Raw genomic sequence first — 24,673 nt, 5'->3', positions numbered from 1 at the left:
ATAGGAAGTGGAGAATTGCTGAAATATATTTTGTGATTTGTGAAATGAACCTTGTTACTCTCCTTGCCTGTAAAGTGAAACTTCATGTACAGAACCTGGTCTTAAATGCTCCTGTATATTTGTGGATATTATCATTATGAACATCATGGTATATGAATATGGCAGTGCCACCAGAGTCCCTGGAGATGTACGAGGCCATGTGCCTCATTCACAGAGGAGAGAGCGCCAACTTTGGAGTTTCTGAGATGGGCTTTATTGGACCTATGGAAATTAGACCATTTTAGATAGCTGTGTGGTGTGGAAAATGGTATAAACAAATATAGTGGTAATTGATATCTTTTGTTGAGCACTTAGTATGGTCCAGGCATTGTAATGAATGTCTGTCACACCTAAGCTTTATAACCTCATTTTACAGACGAGGACATCAAAATTTAGGTTAAATAAGTGGTAGACCTAAGATTCAAATGAGTTGTCAGAGTCCAGGGAGAGGTACTAAAGCACAGTAGTATTTGAGTAGGAACTCTGTGTGTGTGTGTGTGTGTTTACATGTATGTGTGTGTATGTGTAGAAGGATTTAGCGATTTTGTTTAGATTCTCTTATGTGAATTTTGACAGTTGAGTTAACATCAGTGGTGAAAAAAATCATAGCATGGAGTGGGGCAGGGCCTGGAAGCCACATTGCTCTATGATCTTTGGCAAGCCCCTTTCTCTTCCCTCCTGTGAGGCCTCAGTTAAAAAAAAGAATTCAGATCCTTGAGTTTTCTGTTTTTGTTTTTGTTCTTTTTTTGGGGGGTGGGGGGGGGGCAAGAATTTAACTCAGGATTTAAGTTCAAGATGATAATAGAATGTATCATTTGTCTTCCTGTTTTTAAATTGGGAGTACAAAAACAGGAGTTTGGCTCAGTAGTAGATGCAGGGGGAGGAGTTGGTATATGGTTAAGCTCCCATTGCCTCTTGCAGGCCAGGAGAGAGATGTTGCTTCTAGCTTTAGAGATCTCTATCCATACTTATTAAATATAAACATAAGTAAGTGAATACCCACATGTACATATACATACACCCACACACCCCTAATACTTTAAAACTTCTCTGTGCAATGCACTAATTAAGATGGAGAAGGTTCTGTGCCACATTATGTCACCATTTACTTTAAATATGGCAAAGCTATTTAGATGCCAAACAATTAACACTTGTCTATATTGAGACCCATTTAGAGCCTGGGGCCATACTCTGCTTGTCTCTCAGCCAAAGACACTCATGGAGCATTCTCATTGGCTGTAACTGTGCTGTTAGGTGTTTGACTGTGGCCAGGTGGGCCGGAGCAGTACATGTGTAGCATCCATCTGTGGCCGGCTGCTCCTGACAATGGAGTGTGAATGTCAGGGCTCTGCTGCCTGCTGGCCCCTCTGCCCTGTTAGGCCAGCCAAGACCTGGATTCCTGCCATGATTTAGAAAAGAAAGTAAAGCTTTCTAAATACTGGCAGGAAAATCAGCTTGCTTTCCAGATTCAAAGCAGCTGCCCAGCGTCCAGTCCCCCTGCACAGACAACTTGTATTGTAGTCTTCTCTTGGGTTTGTTCTTGGCATCTGATACATGTCCCAAGTAAAATGTGGTTGATAAAAAATTTAGGTTACAAATATTAAGGGTGATTTTTTTTCTTTTTTATCAGAATGGCATAATTTGGAGAGTTGCAGTATTTTTTCCAGGTTGCTTTCAAGACTAACATTTATGATAGTAAAGACAAGCAACTAATGTAAATCTTGATTTTTTTGTGAAAATACATCTGTTGATCTTATGAAATTATTTATAGACTTCTAACTCACTTTTACATAGCCTAATATGTATGCAAGCATAATTTATAAAAGTCATTTGACGGTAGAAATTCAAAAGCCTAACGGTTTAACTGAAAGTTTTATATTGTACAGGATTCTAAGATGGAGCAACTTAATTCTTCTCATATGTTTGACTTAGAGTGTAATTTTGCAACTGTAGGAGATGATTCAATAGCTGATGCATTCTTTGCTTTGGCTATGTTTCTCTGAGTGTGATTTCTGCTTCTGTGTTTCGGTGGCACATTGAATATTGTGGTACAAGTAAGCATAGATTCCATCACAGGGCTCAGCCTACCAGACTCAGAGTTTGCAGGATAATTCTTTGGTTTGTCTGTGTTTCACTAATAGGAGGGGGAGGGGCTTAGATTCCTTTTTTGCTTTCTCTGTTGTATTAGATCCAAAAAAATAAATATATTGTAAGAACTCTTGAACAATAGTTGAGATGCTTTTCTATTATTTTCTTGTTGGGAGCTTGATGTTTTGCTAGTAACTCTGGGAAGAGAAAAGGAGAGAGAAAGCCGACACGTTTCATTTGAGATCTGTCTTCTATTTCTATAACTTGTTTAATATGCTAACATTGTTGATATTTTTCTATTAAGTTTAGGTTCATTGCTGGTAGGATTTTATCACTATTGAAGTCTTTTGTTTTACCTTACAATTCACATGAAAATTTCATGAACATTTGGTTGGGAACTTAACTTTATTGTCAGACTATTTCTAGGAGATAGGTCAGTAGTTGCATGTTGTATTTTACTTAATAAGTATCAAGTTAATGGAGATTCAGTTGTATCAAAACATTTATCATTACATCTGAGCTTTCTTCTTTTTATAGTCTTTGCAGTTTGGGAAATAAATGACACTGAATTTTCCTCTTTTTCTTTTTTAAAGACTTTCAGCTGAATTCTCATCTCTCAACACTGGCAAATATTCATAAGATCTACCACACCCTTAATAAGCTAGTAAGTCAATCTTTCAATGACAAAACTACCAGCTGTTTAAATAGTTGTTTTAAATGTAGTTGATAAGAAAAAATTAGGTTACGGATATTAAGATATCAGCTATTTATGAAAATATTGAATTTTAAAACTTGTTGTGATGGTGTGATTTCTTGGTAATAGTGAACATATTTCTTGCAGAATCTAACCGAAGACGTTGGTCAAGACGATCACCAAACAGGTATCTGTAAATGCTAATACTACTTAATTTTAAATAACCTTCCTAATTTAAAGTTACAAAGGAGAAATACTAGCTGGGAATGCTCAACATGGTAATACATTCCATTAACAAGTTGCTACTTGGTTGAGGATTTTTCCAGTGTGTGAGGCAGCCATTTACGGTTCCTTCTCAGTGGGAAATCTGTTCTAGGGCTTGGCTATGACAGACTACTTCCGGCCCTTTAAAGGGGATGAGGATTCTCCCTAGTGGTTTCAAGTTGTCATTTCTCTGCTGAAGTATTTTAGTTCATACTAACAAGTCACTACAGTAATACAGTTTGAAAGGTATTCCATAAATGTTTGTTGAATTGAGATAAAATGATTTGATAGCTAGGTAGGGAGTATGTGTGTGTTGTCTAGGTCCTGAGGATTTACGAATGGGAAAATTGAAACTTGACTATTATAAATGATTCTCTAGCCCTGTTAGTATTCTAATCACTCGGGTGGGCTTGTTAAAACAGATTGCTGGGTTCCACCCCTAGTGTTTCTAGTCCTGTAGATTGGGGTGGGGCCTCAGTTTGCATATCCGACAGGCTCCCAGAGATGCTGATGCAGGCGATCACACTTTGAAAACCACTTCTCTAAACTGTTGATAATCATAAAGTTTAGAACTTGCACTTGATCTGTAGTTTCTAAAACTTCCAGCACAAATGTAAGTATATTTAAATTTTTTGAGAATTACCACAATAATATATGACTATATGCTTGTTGGTGAATTTTGAGTAGCCTAAAAGTAAATTTAGAAGTAAAAAGCGACAGCCCTCTCATATCTCCCAATCCAACCTTCCCCCAGTTTAATGTTTATTCTTTCAGACATTTTTATACATGCATATATTTTTATAGTAGTGGTTTTTTTTTATTTGGCATCAATGAGATCATACTGTATATACTATACAGTACAGTATCATTCTTTTTTCATTTAACAGTGTATCTTGGATTTTGTTGGGATTTAAAACTCTCCCCATCCTCCCCTCCAAATTGGTTCAGAATTAATTGAAAATTAGGTGGAAGATGGAGATTGAAGTAACAGGTTTGTTGGAAAACACAGCTTAGTTGTGCAGCAAAAATGCAGAGGCTTTTCAGTATTTATATACCTGACTTACTAGTATATGCTAGTCTTACATCAATCACCGCCATAACGAGATAAGCACAGGCCAGCATTCCCTCTGTTTCCTCTCTAAACCCCACTGTGACAGTGGAAGGAAGGGGCTGGACTTCTGTTGAGAGGTCCATCTGAAAGGGGCTCAGAAGGGCTGGGCCCCTCTGGTCAGTTCCTCATCCCTGGATCACCAGTGAGATCACAAACTCCTCTTTCCCGGGAAGGAGTGAGACAAGGGGCAGAGACTGCCAGGAGTGTTCTAGAAGGCAGGCCAGAGTGTCCCTTTATTTCAATAAATACAAGTTAATTCAAAGACAGTCAAGAGCAGTTTTCTTAATAATTGAAAAGCAATGTATGCACATGGTTTAAAAAAAATGTCGAAAAGGTATAAAACAAAAAAATGAAGGTTTCTGTCCCATTTCATTACCCCATTCCCCATCCCCACTACTACTACACACTTGACTCTCTAGAGGTAACTTTTACATTCTTATATTTGTTTCCCAGATGGTGATGATGATGATGATATTGGTATTTTTTTACCCCAAATAACAAGTGTATATCTGCATGTGCCTCTTGTTTTTTGTCACTCAGTATATCTTGAAGATATACTGTAGCTCATTTATAAAGTTTTTGCTTTATTTTTTAATAAATGCATAGTTTTCTAATTCATGGATATATCATGATATGTTTCTATTGATACACATTTAAGTGTGTTCAACTTTTAGCTATGACCAGTAATGCTGAAATAAAATTTTCAGGGCCAGTTTTAATAGTTAAGAGAAAAAGCACACTTCTCTCCTATTTTGGGACAGTAGGTTGGTAGGCTTTGGGGATATTGTTAAACTTAAGAGTTAGTGTAGTTTTGATTTTTAAAACTGAATTTTGTCTTTGTAAAGCCTTTAGGTTGTTCCCCCCTTTGCTAAGGTAATGAAACCTCTAAATTCTGAATCTTGTACATTATATAGTTAATTTTGAACTTTGGATTAAAGTGAGTGAGGTTACTGTAGTAATTTCACATTTACATATTTAATTTGAATATGACAATTTAATAACAGTAAGTTAAAATTAAGGAAAATGAAAGTGGACAATGTATTTAACCGCATGCCTCCTCTCTCGCCCAGTGGGCATAGTGGATATGTCTGATGTTAGATGTATGACATGTTGGTGCAGTGCCTGGTACCTCGTAAGTGCCTGTCAATGTCAGTTAGTGTTAGTAATTTCTTAGAGTTGCCAATTTCATTAACATTTCTCCATCTGGTTATAGCATCACTTGTGATTACCATACCTATAATGACTGTACTTTAAAAATGAAACAACATAAAATCTATACTGTTTGGAAATCTGAGAAAGTTAATTACTGTAATGTCTGTTTGAATCTCTTGGCTCAGCAGTAGTCTGAGCAGTAGCTATAACAACTGTACGTGGAAGAGCCAAACTCTAAGTGCAAAGGAGGCTACCATCTTCCTGCTCTGTCTCCTCTACCACTGTTCCTTGGTGCTGTCAATCTTCCTCCCATCAAAAACATAAAAGTCAGACAGACAGACAGACAGAGTTAATGTTAGAGAAGTAGCCCAAAATACTGGGAATGAGGAAAAAAAACAGAGAGGACAAAAAATGATGAAGGAAGAGACTACCTGTCAGAATCAATATTATTTAGAGAGAAAGGGTTTTTTTTTTGCCTTAAATAGTGGGATAAAAATTGCTCATATAGACACTAATAGTTTTAAACAAGCAAGTAGTTTAACGATCTGTTCAAGAAAATGAAATAAAATATTAGGTACATTTTAGGTCTAAAAATGCAATCTGTTTATCAACTCAAATTACTATATCTGTGACATTGTTAAGTCAAAAGTGAGGTTGAAATGGCTATCTAAAAAGTATTGAAGTGGCACAATGAACCATGTAAAATGTTATGTGAAAAAGGCTGTATGATACAACAAAGTCACTAAAATGAAAAATTAAACAGTAAGATTTTTATATTGAAACATGAATTTGCACTGTTTTGGAAATTCAGAAAAATTCTCTAATTTTATAGACTTTTTATTTGGAGATGACTAGAAATTGGGCACATAATTTTATGTGTTTTACAGGAAATGAATTCTAAACAGGACTTTTTTTTATTTGAGGCTCACAAGTGAAAAGATTTTTTAAAAAAGAGAGACAGTGGAGTAACTACTTAGCATTTATTGAGAATAGCATGCTTAATTAAACCATTATCATAACAACAAGCTGGGTAGTAGACACTAAAGGGCCTTAGGTTGAGGCAGGTAAACTCAAGTTGCTCTTTAAAATTATTTTCTGGGACCAAATATTAGGATAGATCTGTTGGAAAAGGTTGGCAGTATTTCTAATTGTTTAATGTGGGAAGAATGGCTATATTCATTCAGTTCCTGATTTATTTGAAATAAAGTTGGTTAATAGAAGGACTTATTTGTTTTCTTTGAACACTGAACCAAAAGGAATTAAACTTGAACTCAAATTATAACCCTTGGGTGAAAAATATAAACAGTTTATATAGCCTTTCTAAGGATCATATAAATAGGAAAGCATGAAGAAAGAGCTTCTAATGCTGGGAGAGTTGGGAGGGTTTTCACTCACTCTTCATCTAATATAGAAATAGTTAGACTGAGCACCAGAATATCAATCAAGATAGTAATATTAAGGGGCCTGAATCATAGTTTGGGATTAGTAGTTGGGATTATTCTTCTCATCTTCCTCGTTTTTTTATTATTACAAAGAGGCTTTCTTCTTTCATATGTTTCTGCCAAACATTTCTTACCAGCTTTAAGGTAGCTCCCTAAAATCTTTTTATGCATTTCCTTGGTGATTGTCAGAGAATGAAAATTTGTAGCTCTGATAATTTCAAATGAATTTCTGGGTTTCTTAAAGTTTGTTAGTAACTTGCTTTTATTTGAAATGTCAGCCTTAATATTTTGCCTCTGCCTGTAATGTCAGATTGTTTGTACTCAAGTAGATACTTTAAAGGGTTAAAATAGCTAATTCTTTAAAGAAGATAAACATTCCATAGCATTCTTTATTTGTTTACTAAACTTTTTAAAGTTTAAAGACAGTTTAATTGAAGTAGATTGTGATGCAAGTTCTGATACAATAAAGTCTAAATTTAACTATACAAATAAATATAAATTTGTAAAACATTCACTTAGATTTAAGTATTTTTATTATAAAAAGACATCACAGAGTTATTTTTAGATGCAAACATTCTAAAATATATGTTTTAAAACATCCTACCTGCCAAGAAACTTAAAGTCAAGTGCTTGTTTTAATGAGAAATGGAAAAAAGTCTGAAATTATGGTGTATAATCTATTTATAAGTGTTTTATTTCTCTGAAATTGTACTGTGTTTTTTGATTGTTTTTAGCAGAATTTGATTTACGCATGTTTTAGGAATATTCAACAAACATTGAGAGTTTGCTGTAGGACTCTCAGTACATGTATCTCATTATTACTACAGTAAGATACTTTATCAGCTGCTGTGTGTACACTGGTGACCCAAACTGGGACCCTGCAAACCAAGGTGTACCTTTGTACATGCAAGCAAGATCCTTGAACATATGTGTTGCCCGGTACCTAGCACTGGGCAGGCACCCCATTCAGGCTGGAGTCTTGTTTTATAACAGAGTAGTGCTTTTGGCTGGTATTTTCTTGAAGCATATTATCCGGGTAACTTAGCACAATTGTGGAAGCCCAAGTATAAACTGGGATTTAGCTTCTAGTCCTGACCACAGGGTTGTGACTGTTAGTTACTGACATGCTCTCCCTGCCTTTCGAGTAGCTTTCTAGAAAGAGTTGTCCACATTCAGTAAGTTTACTCCCTCACCTCACATCCTTCCCCAGCCCACTGCAATTTAGCCTCCACCATCACCAACCCATTACTGCTGGACTTCATTGCTGAGTGCAGTGGGCGCCTTCACTGCTTCCTGAGCTGACTTCGGTGTGCAGTTGACCACTCTCTTTTCCTATGGTTTCTAGACATTATCCTCTCCTAGGTTTTTCCCTGCCCGGGTTTTCACCTTCTTTCCCACCCCTTGGCTTTCCACACTCCCCAGGGCTCTGTCCTTGGTTCTCTCTGCCTCTCAGCCTCTGCTCTTCAGGTTAGTGGAGGTGGTCGCAAGTGGCGGCGGAGACCTTGGGCTTCGCTGCTGAGAGCTGGGGTTTGACCTCTGACTTCACCTGCTGCTTTCCGTCTGTCATCTGATCTCTGTGGTTCGGGTTCTTCGCTGTAAAAAACGGGCATGCTAACAAATTCCTACATTGTAGGGTTATGAGGATCCACTGAGCATTGAGGTCCAGCCTGAGGCCACGGTTATACCTCCATTATGTCACTTGGAACATATTTCTTTATATCCCCACCATCTGTCTACACACAATGTTTGGAACCTATTGAATGGATGTATACCACAGTTCTCATTCATATATATATATATATATTTCAGAGAGAAAGGGAGAGGGAGAGAGAGAGATAGAAACATCCACAGTGAGAGAGAATCATGAATCGGCTGCCTCCTACACGTCCCATACTGAGGATTGAGCCTGCAACTCGGGCATGTGCCCTTGACCAGCATTGAAACCGGAACCCTTCAGTCTGCAGGCTGACGCTCTATCCACTGAGCCAAACCAACTAGGGCCACAGTTCTCATTCTTCAAATGACACACCAGAGACCCAGACTAGGTTAATGACTGACCGAGCTACATAGGTAGGTGAAGAGTGGGAGCTCATTCATTAACTCCAGATCATTCAAACCAGCACCTTTTGGCTCTTGTCCTCTTGGGTCACTGAGAGCCCAGGGTCTCTACCAGTGGGCCAGTGGAATAAGTAAGATTTGTGGTCCAGAATTGACATGTAGCACTTCTGAGACTGTGACAAGTATTTGGATGCCTGAGTCTTCGTTTTTCCATCTGTCAGGTAGAGATAATTACCTCTGCCCTGCTGTCATTCAGCATTATTGACATAGTATATCTGCTAGCACTTGTGCCAAGGTGGAGTATTTTAATTTACATATATAAAAGCCTAAGCGAGCAAACAATGAAATGACTTGTCGACCAGTCACTTTGATGCGCACTGACCACCAGGGGGCAGACGCTCAACTCAGGAGCTGCTCCCTGGTGGTTAGTGCCCTCCCACAGCAAACCTCCCGGGGCTGGCCAACCTCCTGCGGTCCCTCCCCCTGGGCCAGCTAAACCTCCCGAAGCCCCTACTCCCTGCTGGCGAACCTCCTGTGGCCCCTCCTCCTAGCCAACCTCCCCCAGCCCCGTTGGGCCCTGGTTGCCAGCCAGGCCAAGGGACCCCACCCGTGCACGAATTTGTTCACCGGGCCTCTAGTTATCTTATAATTGTGACACCACCCGGGCATGAATTTGTACACCAGACCTCTAGTTATCTTATAATTGTCTTATAATTTATAATGTTTAAGACAGTCTGAAATGAGACTGTCAGGGTTTGAATCCCACCTAACTCTCTTTGCCTTCATTTTTTCATTTGCATTGGCAATATTGATGGTTCTTTTTTTTTTATAAGCTTGTTATGAGGTTAAGAGTCTGAGTTAATACATGTAAGTGTTAACAATAGGACCTGGCTCACAGTAAGGTCTTATAAGTGTTCCATGTTGTTATTGTCTGTTATTACATTTAATTATGTTTTACAAAGTGAAGGGTATGCTTCTGAAAACCCTGAGTGAGAGGGCAAATTCTTTTTCTGGTGGCAGAAACAAACTAAACATTAATATGGAAATTTTTGCTCAAGATCATATCAGGCTTCTTCCCCCAAAATCCAAATCCTGGTGTTTTTTTTTAAACCCCAAACCCAGATGCCTCTTGAAGCTTAAGAATGTCGGGACTGCTACCCCTGTGTGTGTTTTGAATCAAGGTGACTGGCTGGCCTGGCCTTGCCGAGTGAAGTGCTTGCAAGAGATAGCAGTGCAGTTCCTTTTGAAAGAACACTGACATGCAGGAGGAGCTGAAAGCCTAGATGATTTATATTATTAGTGCTTTGGGGGGGTAAATTGAAGTTGTGATGACTTCTATTTCTGGTGTGGTTTGGGGGGGGAATATTAACTTATTTGTGTGACTATAACATTTACTCAAAGAGAAACTAAAAACTTTTGTTTTTTTTTCTACCTCATAGCAATTGCAAATAACATTTAAACCATTTACAGTACCAGCCATGAAAACTTCTAGTTTGGCAGGTGTATTATTTTGGAAGTGTTGGGCTGTGGCATACCTTAATCTCGTGCCCTTTGACTCCTTGTTTTGTAGGAAGCCTGCGGTCTTGTAGTTCTTCGGACTGCTTCAGTAAAGTGATGCCGCCAAGGAAAAAGAGAAGACCTGCTTCTGGAGATGATTTATCTGCCAAGAAAAGTAGACATGACAGGTACGGCGCAGACAGTAGGTCAGAATTGATGACACTGGTGTCATAGAAGCACGATGCTGCCTCATCCATGTGGGTCTCTAAATGGACAAATGCCAACTGGAACATTGTTTTAGTTCTGCATGGCAAACTTTCAAGGTGTAGTTATTTCATGTCACTTATTTTATGCGTGGGTTTATTAAAAAAACACATTAGGTAATTTTACTTCTTAGAAATTACAGTTTGATCTTAATCCACTGATCCACCAAAACTGGTGTTGACTTCCTTTCCTTTTACGGGCTTGCTGTGCGTGCCTGCAGAGGACCTCAGCATTGGTATGTGTTTCACTAAACACCACCACAGGAATCCCGTAATTGCCTTTGCAGGGGACCGGGGCTGAGTGGCCGGAAAGCGGCCTGCACTGACTGCTCTGAGCCTGCCGGGAGGATTGGCTGTCCTGAGGTTTATTCTCAGAAGAGTGAGGATTTGTTAGAAACAGATTTGGTAGATAATTTTTTTCAACCACTTCTCTTTCAAACAAGTGAACTGTACCTCAGTTGGAGGGATAGGGAGATGGATTCTGAAAATGTGAAAATAATGTCACCGTTCATATCCCAAATGAGTAGAAAATATTATCTAAAAGAAGGTTAGTAGTGAGTTAGAAGATAATCACCAACAATGTGTAGACCAATGCTTTTCAGCATTACGAAGCCAGGCTACTTTATACTTCTGAGTGGTGTAAATGTGATTATCAAGGCATTGCCAAATTCTAATAGTCACATTGCATTTTGGGACTATCTATGGTGTTTATTTTTTCATCACGGTCTAATAAAATTCAGGGTGATAAAGCCATTTAAAAACTGCTAGTGGAGTTGCAGAAAGGTTTGGGAGACTTATTGACAGCATTGCCATGGTCACCCAAGGGAGAGGGGGCTATAGCGTTATCTGAGTTTCATCCTTGTTATTTTTTTTCATAAAATTTTTTACATACTATAATGTTCATCCATTTTAGGTGTACAAATTCAGTGATTTTTACCAAATTGTTAGAGTTATGCAACCATCACTACAAACCAGTTTTAGAAGATTTCCATCACCTCAGTTAGATCCTTAGTGCCCATTCACACTCACTCCCTGTTTCCATTCCCCCACCCCAGGCAATCATGAATCTACTTTACAGCTCTACAGATTTGCCTTTTCTAGTCATTTTATATAAGTGGTCTTTTGTGTGTTGCTTCTTTCACTTAGCTTAATGTTTTTTGAGGTTCATCCATGTTATAGCATCTATCTTTTTTAAAATTTTATTAGCTGAGTGGTATTCCATTACTCTTTTTTATGTAGACTATATTTAAGCAATTCAAACATTGTTATATATAGATCTCTAGACTATTGACCAATTAAAGACTTTTGAGTTGAGAGAGGAATGTTCAGGACTAGGATAGGAGCATATCTATTTGAACCTTTGGACAGTGTCCATCTTTGTTTCCAGGTATTATGGCTACCTTTTATTGAAGAAAACAAAACTGGTAGTATGCAGTTTAAATATCTTCCCACCCCATAACCATGTCTTTTTTTGGTATTGAAACTCAGAATCTCTAATCAGAGGTATATACATATATTCTGGTGAATGTGTGGGTCATAAATAAATGCTCATTTAAAAAGAATTATATGATTTTTATATACTATGTAAATGAAAATTATATTCATAAATATTTATATATACCTATTTAGGCAATATATATATATATAAATGAAGGGTAAGAAAAGTTTATACTCATAATTTTTCTATCCAGATCACTATTTGTAAAGTTGCCTTCACTATCACTATTTGCCTCCTCTCCCCTCTTCAAGTAGGGAATATTTCTGTCCTTAGCCCCAGGTCATTATGAAATAAGAACTTCTTGCCGAAGGTCACAGGGTTGGAGGAGGAGGCTGCTGTGCTTTCGGGTTTGGTTTTCCAGCTTATGCTGGCTGTTTCCACAATAGTAGGGAATGATGAGAGAATGGCAGAAGCCAGGGCTTCTCTAAACTTCTCCTGAGGTTTTTAAGGTTATCCTAATGAAGAAACCATTCAAGAGACTTTGTGTGATCAACTATACACCTTACTATTTTTTTTCCCTGGAGGCTTGATCATAGTTTGATGTTTCTTTTTATTTTCTTATGTTCCCTCGAGGTCTCTAATATTGACAGGTTCTTTCTTACACTGTGCTCTTTGCCCAGCCTAACTCATAAGGCACAGAAGTCAGGAGAACCTAGTGTGAGACAGGAGTGAGTCGTAGGGTCATCAAATGTCTACAGTGTTAGACATTTCTTGCAGTATCTCACTATCTTTCTGTACTTAGTTCTGGTAGTGAGGTAAAAGGGGATCTATAAAATACCTGTTCCTATTCAGTTCTTACTGATGATTTGTTAATCAGAGAAAAACCTGTGTTAAGTATTTACCATTTAATTTTGTATTGGGTGGGACTGTGTTTAAAACTGTAGTTATAAAAGGTTAAGCTTCTAAATTCAGGAAGTAAAATATTTAAAATATACTTGAAATACTGATTAAATAGATGTGTGGTTTGGGTAAGTGAATAAAATCTATCTGCTACTTAAAAAGAACTCAGAATCTTTAACTAACTTAAAACTGCCTTCAATTTCTAGCATGTATAGAAAATATGATCCGACCAGAATAAAGACTGAAGAAGAAGCTTTCTCAAGTAAGAGGTGCTTAGAGTGGTTCTATGAATATGCAGGTAGGTGATCGCTTATATCGTCTTAGACTGATCCTCTGAAAGGAGGGACTACCGGAGAGGAGATTAGGAAATTGGAAATGTGTACTTTTCGAATTTGGGGTGTGTGTGTGTCTGTGTGTGTCTGTGTGTCTGTGTGTCTGTGTGTCTGTGTGTCTGTGTGTGTCCCTGTTTGAGGGAGAGAACATCATTGAAATAAATCATCAAATGTCCTATTTATAGCCAGCAGCTAAGCCAAAGAACTCAGAACACTAGAAGCGAACTGAAAAGATGAAATGCACTTGGGAGAAGTACTTTGGATTGCTAGGAAACCTATTCAAATGCTGGTAATGGGTGATTATTTGGTTTACACATTGAAGTTAAAATAAGCTTTGCTGCTTTGAACCATTATGCAATGCAACAGAATTTCTTATATTAAGTGTCTCTATTTTGAAAGATCTTTTGGCAGAAAATGTTTGTTTTGTCATTTAAATGTGTTGAATTCAGTCCCAGTTTTGCAACTTATTATAATTGGTTGGCTGGTGTAATACTGAAATCTAAGGTTTGGTTGTTTTTGTGGCTGTGTGTGATGTGAAAGAGAGAAAGAAAAATTTTCAGACAAGTTTGAGCTGGAGGTTCTTTTTCTCATTTCTAGTTCTAACTTACTTCCTATCAACTTCACTATCCCAGCATCCTTCAAAGCAACGTTCCTGCCATCAGTCCACCCCGCCCCCCCCACCTCACACATCCCTGCTGCCTACAGGATAAAAGAGCTAGTTCTCTGCCAGCCCTTTGTCTGGAGTGCTTTTCTCCATTTTTCCATCTGACAAGATGCTCTGTAGCTATAAAGCGCCCTAATTAGCCTGATAGCCCTTGTGCTTCTCCAGGACATTGTTCATCACTAGTTCTGATACCATTTTATTGGGTATCAAAGTGAGGATTCCTCCTATGGCCTGATCTTGCCACCCTCCCTCCCCCTACCCTTTTTCTGGTAAGAGCCTTGCCCCTTTTGGCCACAGAAATTGTTCCAGGGGCTGACAGATAATCCAGGCCTGGCCAATCAGGCAAAATTTTCTGGGATTATCAGGAAGCTGAGAAGAATCTCTTCTGGTGTGGACTTGAAAGGATGTGATCCTGATTCCTGTGGTTCATTGGAATTTCGTGAGCTACCCCAATGTCTTTCTAGTGAATTCACCTTCGTTACTGGAACTAGTTTCAGCTAGATTTTGTTTGTAGGGCATAGACACTAGTACAAAAACTTACTTAATGTTAGACTTTATCTGTTTTCACATTTATGACAAAAGAACATGAATCTCTTGAAGACATTTGTCTTCCTAGTGAAAGTGTTTGAGCCCTGGGCTCAGTGGATAGGTGGCAGCCCACACACCAAAGGGTCTCGGGTTCTATTCCTGGTCAAGGGCACATACCTGGCTTTGCAGATTTGATCCTGCACTGGTTGGGCTGTGTTCAGGAGGCAACCAATCAATGTGTCTCACATCTCTCTCTTCCCTTCCCTGTCCCCCTCCCTCCCTTCTACTCTCTGTAAAAATCAGTGGAAAAAATATCCTCTATTGAGGATTTAAAAAAAATTAAAAAGGTACTTTTCCAGGTGTTTGGTACACAGATGCTGAATGAATGAAGAATTTTCTGATATTTGTATCATTTTGATTATGAAGATCTTTTGCTTTCTTCTTGGCTTACAATTTGTTGTTATGAAATATATTATAAAAAGGATATTTTAAACATAAAAAGAACACTTAATCTCACCGTCATAGCACAGCTATTTTGATTTTTTTGTGTGTCTTCCTTTACAAGTAAGCATAAATTTTTCCATAGTATAAGCCACACTTCTGTTTTCTTTAAAAAGAGAGCAAGCAGTCTACAATTTTCCTTCTTGTTTGCTTTTCTCTGGCCCAGAAAGATGACATTTGGGATAAAGCTTAAGCCACATTCTTTAGGTTCCCTGAGGTCCTGGCTGGTTGGTTCCTGGTAGTCCATTCTCAAAAGGAGTTTCTGGGGGTGTGGCTAGCTCTATTTTTACACCTGCCTCCTTTCCTTCTTCTGTATCTTATCAGTAGGGAAATTGGTTTGAAATTGGGAATAATTAAAAGTTCAAGTGGTATCTTTTTCACTTTTAAAATCCCAACTACATGAGTGAAAACTATAGATGAGTATTATTCAAGGATGACTTACAGGTTGTGCTGCAGAGTGAGTCTGTGGGAGCCCGTCTGTGAGGCCACAGCTCCCTGGAATGAGGAGGGCTTCACCACCCCCGGTGTGTGCACTTTCACTAGGAGCCAGCCAGCTGGTTTGGGCTGACTCCTGTACTTTAATCTGGAGAGGAGTAGAGGGGCATCAGGGGCCTTGGCATGTAGTTGTTTCACATGAATGGACCTTCAGTTCTTTGCTGAGCTGTCCGTTTCACTCCTCACCTTGCTGACTGCTGTCCATGGCTTCTGCAGCCTGAGCCCTGCTCTCCAGCTCCTGCCTGGCCAGTTAACCCCAGCACGTTCTATGATGTGGACAAAATCACTTTAAAGTGGGAGGGTAAGTTGGGAGGACCACTTTTTTCTAGGTTACTGTGAGTATGTCCGCCTTCCAAATATATCTTCAGTATCTGTCACCTGGGCATTCCATAGCTTGCTTTAGATACAATGGTTTTGTAAACCATCTTCCTCAAACCCCACTTCTAACCTACTTTGTGTTAGTCAGTGGCATATTTGTTAGAATGCAGTTGCTCAATTCTACAAGGGAATTGATAAATTCAGTATAAATATTACAATAATCCCAATGAACAATGTGATTACAGATAGATCTAAATAAGTTCATGAGAAAGATGAATGAGATGAAAGAAGTTGTTGTTTTAAATAGGATTATGGGTAGCTTTTTAATGTTAATTGACAAGCTATATTTTAGGTTTTTTTAGGATAAAATAATTATTAAAATAATTAATAATTAGTTTTGGCAAGTCATACCATTGCAAATCCTACTGTTGAAAACTTGTTGCTCTTTCAAAACACACAGGGAAAATGCACACAATTAATGCTACAGTTGCATTGCATAAAATGTAGAAAAAAGGAAGAGCATGGGTAATTAACGTCAGCAGACCTTTCTTTGAGGGCTTTCCATGTGCCAGGTTCAGAGGTGCAGTGAACAGAAGCACTGTGCTCATTTTCTAGTGTGACAAATGGACAAACTGAGAAGCATCATCTTTGTAATGAGTATTGACAGAGCCAGAGGCAGTAACCAGGAGGGAGGGAGCAAGAGGCGGAGAGCAGCCTGGAGACTCCCAGGCCTGTGCACAGGCACGGGAAATGCAGGTGGCTGGCCAGGCTCAAGAACAGGTTACAGTGAAAGAGCTTTTATAAAATCAGCCAAAATGGAAGCCAAAGAGATTAAAAAGTAACTTTTTATTTTCAGCTCTATGCAACCACCTTCCGTGAGTCCTATTGGTAAATAACAAAAAGGCATCTTTTCCTAAAAACAAAACCTCTTAGCAAAATAAAGACGGATGGCTATTTCCTTGTGAGAATAATTATTCTTTAATCTTACAGCCTAAGTATTTTATAGTAGTAGAGTGATGAACACACACACACACACACACACACACACACACACACTACACACATTACATACAGTGGAGTAATGGAAAATTGTCTGCTAACAAGAACAAAGTAGATGCAGAGGTATTCTCACAGGAAGATTATCAGACATACTTAATGAAAAAAGCAAGATGTAGAATTTATAGATATAGCATGAATCCATGTGTATAGATAAATTTAAAACTGCATTTTATTGTGTATTTGCACATACATGAATACATAACAGAAAGGTCTGGGAGAATACACACCTAATTAATAAGGAAAAGGAGAAGGCAGGCTTTCTCTTTTTTTACTGTATTTTACTCAGTCTTTCTCTATTTGAACATTTTACCACGTGAATGTATTAATGTCTTCTTGGTGTAACATATACATGAATGTGTGCATGTGTGTGTATATGGGCTCTCAAACCTAAAGCTGGCAAGGTATCAAATGATAAAAATGCTAATTGGATTCACATTTGAATCAAGAATGAGATAAGAAATTTTATTTGCTATTGTTTTGTAAGTTATTAAATAGTGCTAGATAAAGAAGGGGCATGAATATTGAAAAGGAGGAGACAAAAATGATCATTTGTTGGAGATGAAATTATTAAATTATTGTATACCTGGAAAGCCAAAGAGAATTGCCTGGACAAATTTAGAAACAGCAAATAAATATGTATGTAGAAACTTGGTTTGGGAAGGGTACTTAAAGGGATTCTTTAATAAATGGTTGTCTCTGGAGAGTACGGAAGGATTAGAGGGGAAACTTTTGCTTTTTAAATATTTTAATTTTTTGCTTTCACTTTTAAATGAGATTTTGTCTTGTGTTTATATGTTAATGTAGCAAAAAAGTAACTAAATTAAAAATTAAGTAAACTTTTATTTGATGCGATAACTTTTCCTCTAATAATCAAATTAAGAAAGTTGGGAATACATAGATAAATATGTAAAATAAAAGGAGAAAAATAATTACTAGAAAAAGGTCAGAGGGGGGACAAGGCTCTGGAATTAGGGTGATCCTGAAGAGACTGCTGGGGTAACCTCAGTGAAAGGAGAGAGCCTGAATAGGTCAGTGCAGGATAGATCCAATTAAGACATATTTCAAAGGAAAGATTTTGAATATTGATTGGATGCGGAAAGTGGGTAAGGGAAGAATCCAGGATGACTCCTAGGTTTCTATTTCTGGTGGTGCCACCAGTTGAGACAGAATACAGGAGGATAAGCAGGCTTGGCATCGAGAGATGATGGGCTCAGCGAGGTGATAGTAGAAAATGTGAAATGTAGGAGGAGTAGTCCGGGTCAGAAGATGAGTTTAGTTGTGTTAGTTAAAGAGGAGGTGATGTAGACAGCCCAAAAGTCAGGGAAAGTGTGGGCTAGAGAGAGATCTGGGTAGAAGTACCTGAAACCTCAGATATGGTTGAAATTTCCTAGGGAGCGTGTATAGAACGGATTAGGAGAGGTTTAAGGATGGAACTATGCATATCACATTTTATAAGTTGGGAGAAGCAAAGGACCCAACCCATAAAAAAGCCAAGGAGGAGAGGTGGCAAAACCAGATGACAGAGGGCACTTCCAGAAGTCGTGGGAGGAGACAAGTTTTGTGAAGCGAGAACTTCAAATGGTCAGGTATCACAGAAAAATCCAGTAACATAAAGATGGACTGTTACATCTATTACTTTTGACAATTAGGGGGTTGTTAGTGACTTTGCAGGTGACCTTATCTTTAGACCTAAGTTGTGTCTATCATATGTCCATAGGTTGAGGGACATGGCAATGATTTGACTTAAATGATTGTGCAGAGTAGAATCCTTTAAAGATATGCCAGAATATTTTTCAATTTATACTTGATGATTTCTTTCTTCAGAAAGGAGTTCTAGTCCTTAATTGTTATTTGATTTTATTTTACTTGGATAATAAATATTTTGATAATATAATCCTATCACAGTAGTAATAGTGCACATGGTTAGATTTAATTTATATAAGATTGCATTTCACCACAGGTACTGATGATGTTGTAGGTCCCGAAGGCATGGAGAAATTTTGTGAAGACATTGGTGTTGAACCAGAAAATGTAAGTCTAACTTATTAAGTCGAGTCAATCAGTTGATTGCTTTTCTTAAGTCTTTTTTGTCCCTTGACAAATAAAGCAACAATAAAAAAAGTAATGGTGTGTTTTTATGAAGCAATCTAAGAAATAGGTTTCAATTCTAATTTGATTTGTAAGTGAAATTTTTTGTTGGTATGGTGTACAGTCATTTTTCTCCCATGTTTAATTTCTTGTATCTAAAAGGTACAGTAGTAAGGTCGTTAAACTAGATTTTTAAAAAGTGGTGTGTGCATGTGTATCTACAGTGACAGATCAGCTCGGGGACCGGGCACAGCATGTGTCCCTTTGTTTCCCCCCCTATTTGCCTCAGCCTCATGGACTTTATCTAGGACTTTGAATAAGGGTTTTGCGGAGGTTGTAATTATCAAGAATTTTTCATGGCTCTTTAACTTCCATTTTAATTTACCTCAAAAAGTGATTTTTTTTGGTGAAAAGGCCCTAAGTACTTCACTTAAAAAGTTTAATTAGAATTTATTTTATATGCTTAATTACTTTTGCCTAATTCTTATCACCATGTTATTGTTGAATATTTTTTCCTGTTCCCACATCTAATCTCTTATACTAAAATGAAAAATTTTGCTCATACAAATGCCCTGGATCATTAACTGTGCAGTTGAATATTACATTAGCCTTCAATTTTAACAAATACGCCAGAGATCCTAAATGAATTTATGACCTGGGAGTGATCTCAAGATCATCCCCTTCATTCAGACTATTTGCAGGATATCTGGTGACCATGCATATATGTCATGCTCTTAAAGAAAACTAGGAATTGAGACTTCACACTTTTTTATTAAAACTTTTCTTTTTTTATCCTTACCATTCCTGTGCCTCTGTTCTCCTCCACGTCCTCCTAATAACATTTTCAATATCCTAAAGAGCCTTTGGAATGTTAACTTTATTACATGGATTTTTGTCTTGTATTTTAAAATTTAATGTGATCTAGTTCAGGTATCTAGATAAATTATTCAGTTTGGCGTAAAGGTTTAGGGACAACTGGGTCAGTAGTATTTTGTCTGATCTGGTCCATAGACACTCATAGACGTAGAAAGTAACATTCCTAATGAGAGCTGCATTGAGGGGGCAAGGTGTTTTTTTGAACAGTATGAGTGAGCTGGGCTTGAGAGAGGCTACAGAGATTCCACCAGAGAACATCTGTCTACGTCTGATCAGAAGGATGGGCAGCAGGGCCAGCGGTTAGGAGGCTGGGGTCAGGCTGCTTGTATAAAAGGGATTGTGCGAGCACTTATACTCAGAGGTGGAAAGGCCTGTCGGTGTGAGGGAGTGCTGATGCTGGTTCTAACTGAAAAAGGGGGTCCTCAGCTCTCCAAAGTTCCTCACCTCCATATAGCAGTACTCAGTAAAAGAGAGCTGAGTAATGAGTCCTTTTGGGGCAGTAAAAGGACTCTTTCTGTAAAAATAGTCTTGAAATGTTGAATCATGTACAAAGACCAAATTTAGAATATTTTAAAGTATTTATTACTGTACTTCAATTCTAAGATGCCACTAATAGAACTTGTATAAGCTGTATCATCACTAAAAAAGAAAAAATGTTGCCAAATAAACTCAGATATGCCATTAATCGGGGACACATTACAATTTCAGAAATGTTAACATTTGAAAAAGCAGCAAAAATAGTTTTTAAAAGGCCATTTGCATCAATGAGTAAGCACCTTAAAGTATTTAAAACTCTCACCTTGCCTGATATTTATAGCTTATAGATTTGAAGCAGGTTGTAAAATTCAAGTCTACTTTCATTTACTAAGGTAACAGCAAGATCCTTTATTTAAGTAGTTAGCTTTCTTATTAGCCATTAAAAGAAAAGTTCTGTTTTGTGTAAAGAAATCCCCATGGTGAACGTCTGCTTTGGCAGTTTAGACACATTTCATGTGCACTGTCTGTGTTCTTGTGTCTTCACCATTTTTTTAAACATGTTTATGTGGAATTTAAAAAATCTTTCTAATAGATGTTTGAATGTAGATATTGAGAACATACCAAGTTTGAATTTAAAAATGTGGGTTAGTTCAAGAGATGAGGAGAAAATCCTCTAATGTGTAAATATTTTGAAGAACATATAACTTCTTCTTTTGGGGAAATTCTTCTAAATAGCCCATCGGTCTCTTAAGTTACCATTTTTAAACTATTTACCAATCATTTTGTGACAATGTACATAATAATGTAAAAGCATTGGCTTACTAATCAGTCCTCATAATCTACCTAGTAATCTAGATTTTTGAAATCTAAAACACCTAGTGATTTTAAAAATTAATATGTACTGATTTAATTAATATTTGATGAAAGGAAATTTTAACAGAAAAGGTACACTTAATCCTGCCATCATTACTACAGCTGTTTGATATGTTTACATGGTGCCTCACAGGAAAGATTGGGCCCTGCTGCTCCTCCTGGGCTCAGTCCAGGCATAGTGCTATTTATGTGGGCCATTGGGCTACTTTATAATAATTCCTCCGGTCTACACAGTTGAATTTACAAACATTAATGTATTTGTGATACAACTCCACTGTATGTGTCTCAAGTGTGTATCTCACCACCCACCTTTTAATTTTTTAACTCTGTTCTGCACCTTTCTCGTTTCATTTAATAAATCTTAAAGATTGTTCCCTATTTGTACCCATAGGTCTACTGTGTCATAATGGGGGCATAGTATTCCTTCATGTGGAATGTATTTAGCAAAGAAGTATGCAATAACTAGCCCTTATTTATAAATGTTTGTTTCCAATCTTCTGCTTCTACAAATAGTACTGTGGTCAGCATTGTTGAATATACACGTTAATGTATATGTGCAGGTATATCTATAAGATAACTTTCCGTAGGTGGAATTGCTGAGTCAGTTACTGGTTTTAGTTTTGATAGGCACTGCAAAATTGCCCTCTGGGAAGGTTAATCTCTTTACACTTTCACCAGCACACATCATAAGAGTTTATGTTTCTCCAAACCTTGTTAGCAGACTGAATTATCAAACTTATAGATGATTGCCAATCTAGAACTCATTTTTTTAAGTTACTCTGTTGATATTTCAGTGACTAAACTACCATGAACAGAAGCATTTGGCGAGATGTTAATGTATTTACTGAGGTCTGTTGTTCTGATTTGATTGGGCTTTCTTTCTTTTTTTAAACAGGTAGTTATGCTTGTCCTAGCTTGGAAATTGGATGCACAAAATATGGGCTATTTTACTCTACAGGAATGGTTAAAAGGAATGACTTCTCTACAGTAAGTCCTAAGACTGTACTGGGGGGTCACTACTCTCCCAAGCTGGCAGCCTCTTCCCTGGGATCTCAGGGAGCCTGGGTTGGGTGACTGGATGAAGGCCAGCTGATCTGGGCAGACTTCTACTGGGGCCATGTGTCATTTTTATATGACGAGGAGGGCTTTATGGTTGAATTTTAGCAATTAATGTTTTTATGTGAGTGTATATTATTTATTTTCGTATTCTAGAGCAGCTCTACCCAGTAGGAAATAGACTAGCCTTTTCTCGTATATGTAAACCGTATAGGTAATTAAAAATTTTCCAATAGCCACATTAAAAAAGTGTAAAAAGAAACAGGTAAAATTTTAATATATTTTATTTAACCCAAATTATTATCATTCCAGCATGTAATAAATAGTTTAAAAATCAATGAACTATTTTGAATTAGCTGCATTTCAATTGCTCAGTAGCCACATGTGTCTAGTGGCTATTGGATTGAATAGCCCAGGGGTAGAGCTTAAACAGCAAAGGCTTACTAGAATCTGGTTTATAGTTAGAAAAAATTGAGAAAAGTGTAATTTATAAGTGAAAATGTTTGATATCTTCTATTTTATATATTCTGTGTTAGCGTAGGGCAAAATTGGAACTTCATTACTCTAGTGATTAAAAAATAGTAATAATAAAGATTCTGTTTGTGTTACCTGGCCCAGAATAAGATGAAAGTCAGTGGTTTTATGTGTTCCCTTTGTACTTATGTGTATGTGTGTGTGGTGTGTCTGTGGATGTATGTGTGTGTGTTTGCTGAGAGTTTCATTCAAGAAAACATAAATTGTTATTCTATGTTATGCATTGAAGGATACAGTTGAGGTGGGTGACTAAATATTTCAAATGGCTGGAAGATATATAGCTGTGATCTAGAGTACTTGGAATAACTTCTCTTTTCCTTTTCACTTTAACTAGGAATAAGATTTCAATTTTTATTAGATTAAAATTGGAGTTGAAGTGGTTTTATTTAAATAATTTTGGAATTTTTGTCAACTTTTAGTATCATTGTCCGTTTGTTACTGATAATAATGCTTATTTGTTGTGCACTTTAGTAGTTTATGAAGCCCTATCACTGTTTTTCCATGGCTATGGGGACAGATCAGGCTTGAGCCTTGTGCACTTTACAAATAAGGAAACTGAGGCTCAGGAAATACGTGATTTGTGAAAGTAAGTGGCAGAGATGGGAAGAAAACCCAATACTTCTGATTCTGAAGTCTCATTCTTCTAACAGCTGTTGGCTGATGGCAAATGAGTTTTAGGTAAAAGCCAAATCACCTTTTTACAAATACACTTTCCTGTCAGCATATTCTAGAATTTTAGGGTTAAGTCTCTGAAATCTCTAAAATTGTGCCGTCATGTTGGCAAACTACTTATGATTTTAAGCCTTCAACTCTTTCATTGTTTTCCTCGCTGCCTTTCTTCATGGCCTTCTGAATAGAGTACGTGGTGGCTGCTCATTTGTCCTTTTTTTAATTTTTTTAAGATATATTTTTATTGATTTTGGAGAGGAAAGGAGAGGGAGAGATAGAAACACCAATGATGACAGAGAATGATTGATCAGCTGCCTCCTGCACTGGGGTTCGAGCCCACAACCCGGGCATGTGCCCTGATTGGGAGTCGAACCGTGACCTCCTAGTTCATAGGTCGATACTCAACCACTGAGCCACTCCGGCCAGTTTCATTTCTTTTAAGAGAGTATAATATTTATTTTTTTATATAGCTTTAGATTCTTTTTTACATTTGCCTTTACAAAAGAATATTGCACGATGCCAGCCAGACCTTGCCCATGTGTTTTGAAGGCCTCACCACCTGGGAAGTGAAATATGCAGTTCCTGGAAAAGGCCTATGTGTATGTTGGGGGTGGGGAGCACTTCACAGGCTTTTTGTTGAGGACTCTACTTGGTGGCAGGTGGGTTCCTATAAAATGCAGGGTGTCCTTTCAAGCCTGATCCTCTAAGGGTGCTGAGGAATCTGCTTTCTTTTTGTGATATGAAACTCTTGAGACTGATTTTCTCATCAGTGAGGTGGAGATAATTACTCAGAATAATCTGTAAGGTTCTTTGTAGTTCAAAAATAGACCAATTTCATGTTTTAAGAACCCCTCTCCCCTCCTCCTTCCAGCCTCCCTAGATTTATTATTTGTTCAGCAAATATTTGAATGATAGTGATGTGCCAAGCACAGTATTCTAGGTTCTGGGGAAACAAAACCCATGAGCAAGACAAAGCCCATTCAGGGTTGGGGCTTAGAAGCAATGTTCAGGCAAAAGTAATAAGGGTAGTTCTCTTTATGCTACTTGAATTAACTAAATAAATTCTGTATTTGTAAGGTGTGCACACTCAGTATATAAAAAAACTCAAGCCAATCATTTATATGCTCTAAATGGAAACCTTTAGATTCAACTGGATTTAAAATATGTATATGATAAAATATATAGTCACATATATTGTGTGTGTGTGTGTGTGTGTGTGTGTGTGTGTGTGTGTGTGTGTATATATATATATATATA

The 24,673-nt window shown here is 37.6% G+C and overlaps 1 protein-coding gene across 3 annotated transcripts in view; it reads left to right on the top strand.

Annotated features, from left to right (window-relative positions):
- The first annotated feature begins 2,715 nt into the window (after positions 1 to 2,715).
- The window catches only part of DCUN1D4 (defective in cullin neddylation 1 domain containing 4), a 46,273-nt gene continuing 24,315 nt past the window's right edge, over positions 2,716 to 24,673 (top strand). For 2 of the 3 annotated variants that reach the window (XM_015560099.1, XM_015560098.1), the window contains exons 1-6: positions 2,716 to 2,791; positions 2,969 to 3,008; positions 10,419 to 10,533; positions 13,153 to 13,244; positions 18,804 to 18,874; positions 22,053 to 22,144. In XM_015560099.1, the coding sequence (XP_015415585.1) occupies positions 10,463 to 10,533; positions 13,153 to 13,244; positions 18,804 to 18,874; positions 22,053 to 22,144 (326 nt within the window). In that variant the 5' untranslated portion in view covers positions 2,716 to 2,791; positions 2,969 to 3,008; positions 10,419 to 10,462. Of the gene's footprint in view, positions 2,792 to 2,968; positions 3,009 to 10,418; positions 10,534 to 13,152; positions 13,245 to 18,803; positions 18,875 to 22,052; positions 22,145 to 24,673 lie in introns of those variants that run through there. The other variant, XM_015560097.1, reaches the window with a different exon arrangement.

The sequence above is a fragment of the Myotis davidii genome, unplaced genomic scaffold, assembly GCF_000327345.1.
Source record: "Myotis davidii unplaced genomic scaffold, ASM32734v1 scaffold173, whole genome shotgun sequence".
Classification (NCBI taxonomy): domain Eukaryota; kingdom Metazoa; phylum Chordata; class Mammalia; order Chiroptera; family Vespertilionidae; genus Myotis; species Myotis davidii.
Note: the sequence above shows the minus strand (reverse complement) of the source record. Positions and strands in the feature narration are given on the sequence as shown.